Genomic DNA, 12,382 nt, shown 5'->3' with positions numbered 1-12,382 from the left:
AATGCTTGATATTAGGATTACAAGAATAGGAAAGCAAAGGGATTTTCAGCAACAGGAAATGCCTTTTTTTTCCTCTCTCCATTAATTTTCCTCTTGATTAGTCTCATCTGAATGTATGAACACACTGTGTGTGAAATTAAGTTAAACATACTTCTTCACATATACTAGCAGCATGGATATGTGGCTCTCTGCAAGCACGTCTTGTTCTTTGGATCATGTTCTGAGTGTCCTGGAGATTACAATAGAGAATGTGAAACTCATTGATTAGTGCATTTAAAAGAGAAGGTATAAATATGAAGAAGTAAGTTTTTCCTGTTATTTTCACCTATTATGATGCCTTAACACAGCCATTACAGAAGTGGCTGCCAGACGGAGAAGAAATAATCACACAGCTTAAATTGCCCAGCTTGGCCATCAGCAGCAATATAGCTGAGAGGTGCTGAGCCACAAGCTCTATCCTACAATGTAAGGCAGAGGTTCTCTAAAAGAAAAATTCAGAGGTGCCATCTTGTGGGTGATGAAAAAAATACAAGTAACAAATAGTATTGCATTTTTAATATAGTAAATATATAGTAACTTTGAATGACAAGATCACTTTCCAATGAAATTACTGGCAAAAATACCCACAAAAAGTTAAAATAAATAAGAACACATGATCACCAATATCAAAAGCTGGGCTGCAAGTTCTCAGTTGAGTTCCAGTCTTTCTAGACAGAGCAGTCTGTTTATTTTTCAGAAGAAAACCCACTAATGCCAACGGGAGCAACAAAGGCTCAATACCTTTAAAATAAGGCAAAAAATAGTACATTAAGGGAATTTCATACTGTAGCAATTTCAACTATATCAACTCCAAAAAAGGTATCACATACTGACTGAATAAACTCTGTCAAAACATTCTCAAACTTCTAACAAGATCCTTTAAACAGCGAATACAAGATAAAAGTTACCTCAAACAACAATAAATGAAATACAGAAAGCACACAAGCAATAGCGGGATTACAGCAGAACTGAGCAGTCTGGAGTCAAACAAGGCAGTTTAGTCCAATTAAGTAAGTGCAACCACCCCGTGCAGCATCACACCCCTCTTCTGCGGGTCACCAGGGGCATGGCAGCACTTGGGGCATGGCTGAGAGCTATGGCCACAGCATCTTGAGAGAGGGGCATCAGTGGGAGATGAGCTCCCTGCTTGTGGCAGCCCATCTGCTCCGAACTCAGATTTGTCAGAACGAACACTGCTGAGCCTTTTCACCTCTGTGAGCAGCACTATCACCCATGAATTTGTACCAGCAAATGTAATCTCTCATTTGGGAAGAAAAACACGGTCCGCCTTATCAGCTTTAACAAGGGGCCACCTCTTGATCGATACTGAACCAGCAGCACGGATTGACTTGAGTCTCCTTTGCAAGGCTCTTCCACCTGGGGAAGACGTGAAGCCCCTCTTCCCAGAATTGTAGGCATTGCTCACACAGCGATAACCCTCTTGGGTGCATAAATTCTCAGTCACTGCAGAAGCTTGATACCTGTACTGGTAACACAGCAAGGACCTGGAGACATTGTGCAGAAACTTCAGAACCGCTGTAAATAACTGAAAGCTGCAAGGTCTCAGGGGGTGCAAGGGAGATAAAACATTAACTGATCACATTATTTCACTGCAGAAATGCAAGTAATGGAGAAAAAGAACCATGTCAAGAGAGAAACAATGTTTTAAATTTCAAGTTATGCATTAAAAATACAGTTCAACTTTACTAAGGAAAACAGTTTGTACATATTGGAGTAAAATTCTGTTTCTTCACATCTTTGTAACCGGGTAATTTCATTGAAAACACTACAGTTGTTCAAAGTTTATACTAATATAACTGACATAGAATTTGGCTATTTATTTAAAATGCAACCTGAGCATATTTGTTCTGTATAGTACTGCAGAACATTAAACCCTTAAATTATCTAGAAAAAAAAAATAAACCACTCTTTAAATATCTCACATCACAGTAAATTGTTCTTCAAGAAGCATTGTAAATGCTAGGCTTAGACACACATACAATCATACTGCTAAACATAGTGAAAAAATATAAATGGCCACACAAATACTGTCCTGTGGAAGTACTTTAATTCCAAGCTGAATGTATTTGATGGAATAAACTTTTCTGCTGTATTCAGAAGTGCTTGTAAAGATAATGTCCATCAATACAAAATGAAGGAAACCTAAAGCAGAGTCCTATTCGTAAGCAGAGCTCTTTATAAGCCCAGAACATTATCAAGTTAAAACATAAGCAAAAGTGCGGCAGGATAAAATCCAACCCTTGCATGTCTGCTCAGTCTAGAAGCTGTTTCTGTATGTGAACCAAGACGACTATGGAAGTATCAAATTAATGAACAAAAATTAGTGTTGTATGATTATCATGTGAGACAAACTTACTTGGCCAGATCACAGTCAGAGCTTAATGATGAACCAGAACTCGGACTTGCAACACTGTTTATTTGTTCTTTAAGAAGTGATCATGCAAAATCTGCCTGTATCTATATACCCTCCTTATAACCTAGGAAAGCATCAATATAGAGTAACGTTTCAGAGGAAAATTTAGCACACACTAATATTCAGTGCTGTAACATGCTAAATTAACTGCATCTAACAGAATTTGTTTAAAAACCTTGCTACTCTGACTACTGAGCCTGCTCACCTTGTTTTTGGTGCTTGTAACAGTGCTCTAGAACAGTGTGCTAAAATCATGCACTACAGTAGTGCTTACTGGCAAGAGCAGGCCTACTACCTGTCACTACTGTTAATCAAAAACGTGACTAATGAAGGCTTGCAGAATTTGGCCACAGCTTGAAATTCTAGTACTGGATGCAAGAACCTTTCATCTAAAAAAAGCTGAAATAGATGATGAGTCTGGAACAAAAGAATGAAATAGGAACAATGGAATGTGCTGGTCCTCTACAGTTGCTGGTGTTGAATACCATCCTTTGACTTTCACCACACCTCTGACACAGCTGATTTATTTGATCTGTGAGCATGTGAGATTGTTTCACTTTAATTGCATAGAGCTGAATGTACATGCAACTACAATTCATTTTAACTGTAACTTCACAAATAATGAATATGGAAATATAATACTGTACATCTGTTGCCTTTACCAATTTAAAATTTCGTATTTGGTCTCCAGCAGGCTAGGAAAAAAACCCCACTAAAAATATTTCTCTGACTATTCCTGAGCAATGTTTTTATGTACTGTAAAATACTCATTACTACATTCTCACATTTTAAACTACATATAAACCCATGCTTTGAAATTTTACAAAGCTGAACATCTGGTAGGCACAATGAAAGAATAGAAACAGCTAAGCATCTTAAAACCCATATGAGATCAACAACAGAAGTGCAATTTAACTATATACATAATGTACTCTTTAATATTTGCTACTTTTTCATTTTCTATCATAATGTGAAGGATCCACTTGCAAAATCCGGTCTGTCAGACCTCAGATCACTTCTCAGGAACAATTCACTGTCTCTGGTTGTTGAGGGTGAAGTTAATGCTGCTCAGTAATTCAATCTAAAACGAAAGTACAAAACTTCCTCTGGAATTTCATTTTTAACAAGAATGTCCCTCCAGCTGCTGTGATTGATTGGAAACTGTGGCAGATGAACTGAAACTTGAATAGTCACTGAACCGTCCTTTGTATTCTCTTGTACCTCATGGACACAAGAGAAAACAGAGGGTCTGAAGACAGGACTTGCTCCTGGTTGTACCATTTATTTCTGTAGGGTATTTCCCCATGTTTGTTCACTAACCTTGAAAAAAGAATCTATGCTAACTGAAGTAGGCTGGTCCATGGGATAAATAATAATCATCTCGGGTAACTGAAAATAGGTATCTTTTCTACCAAAATATATCTTTACTTGAACTAACAAAAGCCTTTAATTTCATCCCCAAGAGTCCATTTTTTATGTTTTGAGAGGCTACCCATTCTGCAAACTAGGCCACAGAGTCTCTAGGAACACCCTCACTTTGCATTAGTCATACATATCCATGTACAGTTTGAAATTTGGTCATTCCCTCTGAATGACAAAGCTTACAAAAGAAACTTCTCAAGAAAAGCTGTCTGTAAACACAGTGAAAATTCCTGGGTATAAAAATACACATTCAGTTTTCTTAACCTGTCACTAGTGAAGCTTTCTGCTCCCTATTAATTTTTTGTCCTAAAAAGAATCCTTTCTTCATTAAAATATTTCAAAACATTATCTCCATCCTTATAAAAAATATCTAATTCATCAAAAAAATCCATCATCTTCTGTGAGAATCAGTTTGACTTTGCATAGATAAGCATGCTCCATTGTTTTATAAAAACAGTTTGAACCCTTTTCCATCAGAAAACACCATCAAACCTGTCTCACAAAATAACACATCTCTTCAGGAAGAGCATGAATCCTATTGTTTCAAATATACTATGGTAAGTGTGAGAAACACCAGAGACTTCAGTAGACTTCCACTGGTGCAAATAGGACATGCTATAATTACATATTTCACTAAACTTTCATACTCTGCTATTGTTACCTTCATTGAGCAACTGGAAATATTTTTGAGGAAAGACCAGTGGAAGACACCTGCCTTCAGGAAAAGGATTTCCTGCTGGCCTTGCTGGCTTAGGATCACATGTACTGAAATCATAGAATGAACAGCGCTGACTTAGAGCCATGCATCAAGAACATAGTTTCTTAGGATCTTCCTATAAAGAAAATATGACACACCCCCCCCCCCCGCATTGGCCAAATGCTTTGTAGCAGTCAAGAATCATTAAGATTTACTGATGATTTTTTCTTCATTTGAATTTGCACGATGTTTGCTTTGTGCCATTTATTTTCCTGTCCCCTATTGGTTTTTTTGAAGGAACGTAACTGTTGACATTGCCATTTTTCTTTGGATTTGTACACGCATATGCTTTTAAGCCTCTGATGGGAGCAGCTGAACCATGAAATACTGGGGTTTGCTTAGGGGGTCTGATATTACCAACACTTTGAATTTTAGAACCATTCTCGGAGGGTTCCACATTGAGAAGCTGTTGCTTTGCAGCTGGTTTTTTTTTCAGTTCGCTCCTTACTTCTCCAGATTGTCTCTGAGAAGACATTGCACATCCCGTTCTCTCTGAAAGCTTCAAGTGACCTGCATGAGAATATAACTGGCGACTTTTTTCACAGTATGAATCTCCCCTGTGACCCAAATAGCTTCTGGGAAGCTTTGTAACACTTTCTTGGGGAACCAGCTGCTTGTTAGGCAAAGGGCTGAGCAATGCTTTGCCTTTGCCAGGGCTTTTTAGGGTACGGACAGAGCCAGGAGCAGTCTGTGGCCTGGCTTTGGCTGCCTTTCCTTTCTCGTTCTGTACAGTCTGCATCTGCAGCCATTCCAGCTGCAAAAGGCGATCAATGTATTTCTGAAGAAATCCTGTTGGCTTTGGTCGAAGTTCAGTTTTACCCTCTACGTTAACAAAGATGGCCAGTTGCTTTAAGTCCCATGAGTTGAAAGGGGGTGGGAGGAAGTCTGGGTAGTAATATTCTGATTCTTTAAAACCTGTATCAGGGACGTGTTCCAAACAAACTGGATCAATTTCTTCAGCTCTGAGAATGAGTTCTGGTGGTGTGCAGGGAGATGGGGGAATGGGAATCCTTTCTGAATCAGAGAGATCACTGGCACTATCATCTTCAGCATCTTCTTTAATAATTTGTACTGATTCAAAATCAAGAAACATTTCATGTACAGATGCTTCTTGCCATTTAGAAGAGCATGGACCAGCTACAGCAACATGTTCTTTGTGATTCTTTTCCAACTGTTCTTTTTTACTGCAGTAAAAATGTTGCACTGGGAAGTCTTTAACCCTGCAGAAGCTACCTTGTGTGCTGTCCTTTGTGCTAAGAGGGATCCTGTGCAGAAAAGATTCATTCTGCCTTCTTTCTGGGAGACTCCTCTTTGGTCCTTGTACTCTGTGCAGTGACGTGCAAACACTTGTGGTCCTAAATTAAAGGAAAGATCATATCTTGTTAGAATAATTAATGCCTTTGAATATCAGTCTATAAAGGTCTTGCTACTTCCTTCAAGGCCATGGATCTACATGAATGAAGCTTGGTAATGAGGTAAAATTAATATTTGCTAGCAGAGGTAACACTGCCTGCTACAGACTTTTTGTTTTATTTTGTTCTGATTTTGCCTGAGAACTCACTAGGGCAGGATAATAAGTTTCCATATTGATAAATTTGTTGTCCTCATAAATGCTGAATTCTGGGGTCAGTGAAGTCAAAGACAAAACACAGAAGCCATGATTTCAACACAAGCATTTTATATACCAGCTTGAAATGACTACAGATGAAACAATCTTAACATGAAACTACCTCTTTGGCTGCGTACTGTCATCCAGAATGTTTCTTCCCTTCTTAAGAATAGTTGGTTGGTTACCATCTTGAGTGTCATGCGGAATCTGAAAAAATATATATGACGTTATTAAGAAGCTGACATAAACTAAGTACCCTTTTTCTGTAAGCAAAAAACATCCAACCAAAAATATTTACCTTTTCAATGGCACTTGATACATTTTTGTCTAATCTTCCAGGAGAAGGTTTCATACACAAAATTGGTTTATTTAGTCCTTTGGTGCTCAGATGGCTTTTTCCATTACTGTAATTAGCAAGGATTAAACAGAATAAAACATCTAAATAGCAACATATACAATCATCAGAACAGAAACACAACCGAAGTTGTGTAGAGTGCAATTCAGTTTTTAAAAGTGAGACAGTTGATTACAACTACTCTTAGAAGTTCACCAGAACTATGCCATGGTCACTTTTTATTTTTTATACTACTAATGCAAAAGTGAGTAATTCAATCAGATGGTATAATAACAGAATTTAATCTTCATTTGCAAGTAACTTCATGAATAACAAATAGTAAACATTAGAGACTACATACGCAACTACTAATTTCTATAGTACCTAATACATGGTCCTACTTCAATTTAACAAAAAGAATTATAAGTTACTGTATGAAGGCCGCTGCAAGTCACATCCTGGCTGCCTTTCTCATGTGCATACTCTCAACAACATTTAAAGGATTATTCCTACGAAGTTAAGGAATGGAAGCAAGCAGGGAGCATACAGTCTATTCTGATATTAATACTATTTTACAACAAAAACACAAACAAAATTCACTATTTCATGTTATAATGAAGTTGTGGAAAAACTAGTAGGAGAAAAACACATATGCAAGCAAAGGGAATGGCATTACTGATCTTAACAGCTTAAAATCAGAATACATATTTCCCAAATTAAATGAGACACAAAGAATCATTAAATCAGTGTATTCCATAAAAATCAGAAAAAGTGTTTGTTCTACAAACAAGAAATATTACTAATTTTAATAAAGGAAACCTTTTAAATGTCATTTTAGAATTGGAATAAGCAAACTGTGCCCTCCCAGTCTAGTCTAGTTTGACTGCAGTTTAGTTAATTTGTCAGGCAGTTTTTATGTCAGTATAGCCAGATTTTGTTTTAAAACCCACGATGTCACCGATTGAAGAGATTATAAAAGAATGAAAATGAGTCTTGTGCCTCCAGCACTGATGCAGTCACCTCTGTCACCTTGTGACCTGCACAATCACACTGCAGAATTGCTTCTGTTGCTGTGAATCAGAGGACAGGATGACAATCTGAGCAGTTCAGCCACACACTTATTAACCAATCTACAGTATGTACCAAACTCTGTAACAAGAGAGAAAATAATTTCCTTACTTTACCATTCCTTTGTGGCTTTCATTGATTTGGCTCTCCTTTTTCTGTCTCTCTCCGTGCAGTAATAAGGGATATTCTTGAATGCCTGGTCCCATAATTACTCTTTCTAAAGGGTAACGCCACCTTTATTTTTACATCATCTTCAAACAGCTCCAGTCTTTGGGGTTTGTAAGACACAGTGTATCGAACGCAAACATCACCATCTTCTAGAGAAGAAATAAACACAACGTGAGTCCTCCCAACTTGATTTAATTTTAAAGCATTAAGGTATATATAATCAGCTACCAAATGAACAACAAACCACTGAGCTCTTCCCATGAGGTTCACAAGCCAGTCCCTGAAGGATTGTTGGTAAAATACAGGAAAAGATCTGACAGTACAGCAGCATTGGAAGAGCTACTTTTCATTGTGTAACATGCTCATCATCATTTTGTTCCTCCTGCGCAGCATTCCATGTATTGACTGGAGCCAAGTATCACAGTCAAACGGTGGTGGGTGTTTCTGCTCCTAATTTAACAAGAATAGATGATCAGCCGCCTGCGGTTGGAGCATGGGGAGTTGTCTTTTTTGCCCCAGAAAATGCACTCTTCCTATATTCATATATGCAAATTTTGTATCAAATCAGGGGTTTTTTTCTCTCTTTTCCAGAACAAATCTCTCGGGTGTTGTAAATTCGTACTAAAAATAGAGCAGAATTCACAGCATTCTTTTATTTTCCAGAATCTGCATTCCCATACCCGGGGGGGGGGGGGGGGGGGGGGGGGGGGGCACAGACAGAACCTGCAACAGCTGACAGATGATGAGCACCCGAACACCTCACCCACCTCTGTTTTTGTTGCAGTGATGTTTATATATCTATATCCATGTCACTGCAGTGGTGTTTATATATTTACAACCACATCAGTGTCTGTTTTCATCTGATGCTGTCCTGGTCCTCCAGTGCCTCTCTCCGCCATCCCCCACCCGAGCTCCCAGCGCTACATGCCGGTGGGCCAGGATCCGGGGGCTCAGCCCACGGCGCCCAGGGGCAGCTCACCAGCCGGGAAGGGCCGATCTGACAGCAGCTGCTGCAGGCAGCTTCCGCGGCTCAGAGCCGCAGCCGGGGCCCAGGCGGGCCCGGCCCCGCTCCGCTCCCTCCCTCCCGGGATGCCCCAACAGCTCCCGATGCTGACCCCAACTGCGCTGCTTGGAGACAACGACCGAGGGCAGCTCGTTAGTTAAAGGACAGGACCGCCCTCCCGCTCCTTCCCTTCCCGATACCCGCACCCACCTCAGCCGCGGCAGGCAGCTAAGGGCATCCCAGCCGCTGCGGCGTCACGTGGGCAGTGCGCAGGCGCTCGGAGGCGGGTGGGTTGGAGGGGCGGCCCCGCGCGTGCGCCGCCACCGAGGGCGACTTCGCCGCCGCGGGCGGAGCGGCGGGAGAGCGGGGTCCGTGTTTGGGTGTCCCGGGTGCGGTGTTGTCGCTGCCGCCCTGCCCTCGGCCGGAGCAGAGGCCTGCCGCGGGACGGAGGGAGGACTGTGCAGCTGATGTGGGCTGTAGAGTCCCCAGGCGAGGATCGTTCTTCCTCCAGCTGCAGTACCGAGCCTTCCTCCACAGCCCCACCCGACAGCCTCCGCCGCGACAGCCCCTGCAGCAGTACCGGTCTCGGCTCCGGCTCCGGCTCCCTCCCGCCCGACAGCCTCCAAGCCTTCCCCAGTCTCGGCAGCCCTCGCGACTCGCCCAGCATCCAGTGTGACAGCCTGGAGTGTCCCTGCTGCTGCTGCTGCGGGAGCGCGGGGTCGGCCGGAGTGTGCGAGGACAGCCTGCAGGCCCCTCTGCTCCTCTGCAGCGGGCTGGCGTGCTGTGGGGTGCACCGCTGCAACCCTCAGGCATTCAGCAGCCTCTCCGACAGCCTGGAGTCCCTTGGTGTCCTGCAAGACAGCCTCCAGTCGGTGTCCAGTCTGTGTGAGAGCTTCAGGTCCTCCAGCATCACCGGTGATAGTCTTGAATCCCTTTCCAGCCTGAGCAACGGGACCAACAGCCAGCACAGCAGTCTCGAGCTTACCAGCCAGTGACACTGCCTTCATCGACCTGTACCGTGCACTAGCTTCTGGTTCACTTCAGCTACTGTCAGAGCTTCCAGGTTTCTGCCCTTCATTCAGAAGGCTGCATTGCTTCAGTTGATTCTTGCTGCATGCAGTACCTCAAATACTTCCTGCCCCTGGCTGCCACTCCCAAGTTAAGTGCTTCAGAGAGGCAGTGTGTATTACCTGCTGTGTAAACACAGATTTTTGTCATCAACTAACAATGGAGGTACATGGTCCTCGCAGGAATCCCAGCTATCTCTCTGACCTCTATCAGAACATGTTACGGGCTGAAGAAGTGCCAAGACGTGGCCAGCAACAGTCCCCTGCAATCCATACAAGTAGCAATATGATTCTTTGGAGCAATACCCCAGCTAAGGGGAGCCCCCAGCCACAGAGCAGCACTTCCTCCAGCTGTGATCCAGCATTACGGCCTATCATACGCCGCCGGGCGAGATCTTTACCTACGTCGCCCGAAAGAAGGAAGAGAGCCGGAGTGCAGTGTCAAGTTCCTGGATGCCAGAGTCGTATGAACCGGGTGAGATTTGCTGATGCTTTGGGCTTGGAGCTCACTGAAGTGAAAGTCTTCCAGAGCGGGGAGGATCCATCGATCCCCTTGCATGTCCTTTCCAGGCTCTCCATAAACTCAGACCTCTGGTACAGCAGCTCAGACTTGGAGTTTACTATGCAGTGTTTGGTCCCTGACTTCCAGCAGCCTGCAGACTGTATGGATTTCTCCTCCCGACTTCAGGAGCAGCAGGTGTGTCTTGAACGAGTGACCAGCTCAGATTTGGGGCTCAGTGGCACCATCCAGGTTCGCAACGTTGCTTTTGAGAAGCAGGTATCTGTGCGATACACCTTCAACCAGTGGAAAAGCCTCAATGAAGTGTGTGCTCACTGGCACAGTAGCATCCATGAGAAAAGCGGGCAGGATCAGGTTGATGTTTTCACTTTCTTTCTCCCTGTGCCTCCTTTTCTCCTTCAGCTGTGCTCTGTAGTCCAGTTTGCAGCAAGGTACCAAGTCAACGGCCAGGAGTACTGGGATAACAACAGAGGGAATAACTACAGTCTTACCTGCCGGACTCACCCCCTTAAGATGCCTAGAGAATGTGAGGAGAGCTGGATCCACTTTATCTAACAGAGGAAGTGGGCACAGAGCAGCTTGTCAGTAGTCTGGTGGCACTCTCTTCCTTGGCATGGTGCTCTGCTCCTATGGCAACAGTCTCCTTTTTGAAACCTGCCAAAGCTGATGAAGTGCTCCAGGGCAAGGAAGTAGCCAATGACCCGGACAAACTGTTCTAAACTTCTCAGCAAGTAAAAAAGGCCAAAATGTGTATTGAGTTACATTTGTTGAAAGCTCCTGTGATTTCTTGTAGTGTATGAGTTGGTGAAGAATGGTCCCAGGGGATGCTGTTGGACTACCAGAGAGCAAAACAAGACACTTCATGTGACTAGCAATATTCTAGGTTTCATAGAATATTTCTAACTGATTTATTTTATGATTTTGTACTGTCTGTTTCCTAAATATGGAGTGTGGCTTTACTGGTTTTGTTTCTAATTTTGTTTATATTATCTCACCAAGTCTGGGCACTTTTCCATTTATGCATAACTTGCATGGCAGACACTTCAGGGAGTACTTGTATTTTTATATGTATATTAGTAAGACTGTAACCATGTTGAATATTTCTGTTAATATTTGGGATGGAAATTAGATAGTATTATGATCAGAACATACATGAAAACGTGCCATTAGCCTCTCTGTTTCCCTTAGGAAAAAAAAAAAAGGTGCCTTTTCTTATCTTCAGTGTTTGCAGCAGGCAGCAGGAATGACTGTTCCCGAAGTGTGTGCAAGGCAGATCTTCACAGGGAAGTTCTCATTTCTTTCAGATGACGCACAAGTAGGCTTTTTTCTCTAGGTGGTGGTACAGGAATTGTCCATTCCTTGTGTGCCTGGTTTTTACTAAGGGAAACTAGAACAATTTTGTACTTGTGTAGCAATTGCAGTTGAAGATCTTAAAGTGCTGTATGAATGCTGGTGATTTTACCAGTGTTCCTGATAAATTTATAAATCAAAAAATTAATATAGGAGATATATATATATATAGATAGATATATATATAGAGAGAGATATATATATAATGAATAGCCACTACAGGGAGCTGGTTGCAGGGCCTTGGAATAGCATGCCAGAACCCTGAATCCTGGCTTCTTGTTCCCCAGCATCCCAGTACTGTTGCAGTAGTACCTTTGTATTCTTTAATCAACTGTTTCTCGTTATAAACCAGTTGAACTCCAAGACTGCACCCTTTGCAATACAAAGAGGGCACTTCAAAGCAAGATGATGCTTGGTAAACTGATACTTCCACAGACCCACAAACAGAATCCTTTCTCCAGCTGGGAGAGCACAGGAGCACTGTTAGATGCAGTCTTCCCATGCTTCTTGCTCTACTACTTTCACTCTGTGGTTTTAGTGTGACTTAAGATTGGCATCAGGCTTAAATCTAGTAAGTAAAAGATTGTAAAAAACAAAAAAAAGTTAAAATG

At 42.2% G+C, this 12,382-nt stretch overlaps 2 protein-coding genes across 5 annotated transcripts; one reads left to right on the top strand and one right to left on the bottom strand.

The window, feature by feature from the left end:
• Positions 1 to 543: 543 nt before the first annotated feature.
• On the bottom strand, positions 544 to 9,162 carry FAM217B (family with sequence similarity 217 member B). 4 transcript variants are annotated; one of them, XM_061442053.1, is made up of 5 exons: positions 9,035 to 9,162; positions 7,775 to 7,980; positions 6,560 to 6,665; positions 6,383 to 6,468; positions 544 to 6,007 (listed from the first exon to the last, which is right to left on the bottom strand). In XM_061442053.1, exons 2-5 carry the CDS (start codon positions 7,867 to 7,869, stop codon positions 4,822 to 4,824), a joined length of 1,473 nt encoding a protein of 490 aa, XP_061298037.1. In that variant the 5' UTR covers positions 7,870 to 7,980; positions 9,035 to 9,162; the 3' UTR covers positions 544 to 4,821. The 4 variants fall into 4 exon arrangements, with proteins under 4 accessions (XP_061298037.1, XP_061298040.1, XP_061298038.1 ...); XM_061442056.1 differs by lacking the exon at positions 9,035 to 9,162 and adding an exon at positions 8,811 to 8,902; XM_061442054.1 differs by lacking the exon at positions 9,035 to 9,162 and adding an exon at positions 8,076 to 8,378.
• An 899-nt stretch (positions 9,163 to 10,061) lies between these two features.
• PPP1R3D (protein phosphatase 1 regulatory subunit 3D) lies at positions 10,062 to 11,940 on the top strand. Its single transcript, XM_061441319.1, has one exon. It carries the CDS (start codon positions 10,062 to 10,064, stop codon positions 10,974 to 10,976), a length of 915 nt encoding a protein of 304 aa, XP_061297303.1. The 3' UTR covers positions 10,977 to 11,940.
• Positions 11,941 to 12,382: the final 442 nt, after the last annotated feature.

Source organism: Pezoporus flaviventris, unplaced genomic scaffold (assembly GCF_033815535.1).
Source record: "Pezoporus flaviventris isolate CSIRO_AGI_PZ_B2104156 unplaced genomic scaffold, CSIRO_AGI_Pfla_v1 ptg000213l, whole genome shotgun sequence".
Classification (NCBI taxonomy): domain Eukaryota; kingdom Metazoa; phylum Chordata; class Aves; order Psittaciformes; family Psittacidae; genus Pezoporus; species Pezoporus flaviventris.
This window is presented reverse-complemented; position numbering and strand designations above follow the sequence as displayed.

Coding starts and splice junctions, on each gene's coding strand:
- FAM217B (XM_061442053.1), bottom strand. CDS start 7,869: ATGGGACCAGGCATTCAAGAATATCCCTTATTACTGCACGGAGAGAGA. Junction 6,666..7,774: donor AGCCACAAAGGAATGGTAAA/GTAAGGAAATTA, acceptor TGCTAATTACAG/TAATGGAAAAAGCCATCTGA. Junction 6,008..6,382: donor GACAGTACGCAGCCAAAGAG/GTAGTTTCATGT, acceptor CCTTTAATTTAG/GACCACAAGTGTTTGCACGT.
- PPP1R3D (XM_061441319.1), top strand. CDS start 10,062: ATGGAGGTACATGGTCCTCGCAGGAATCCCAGCTATCTCTCTGACCTC.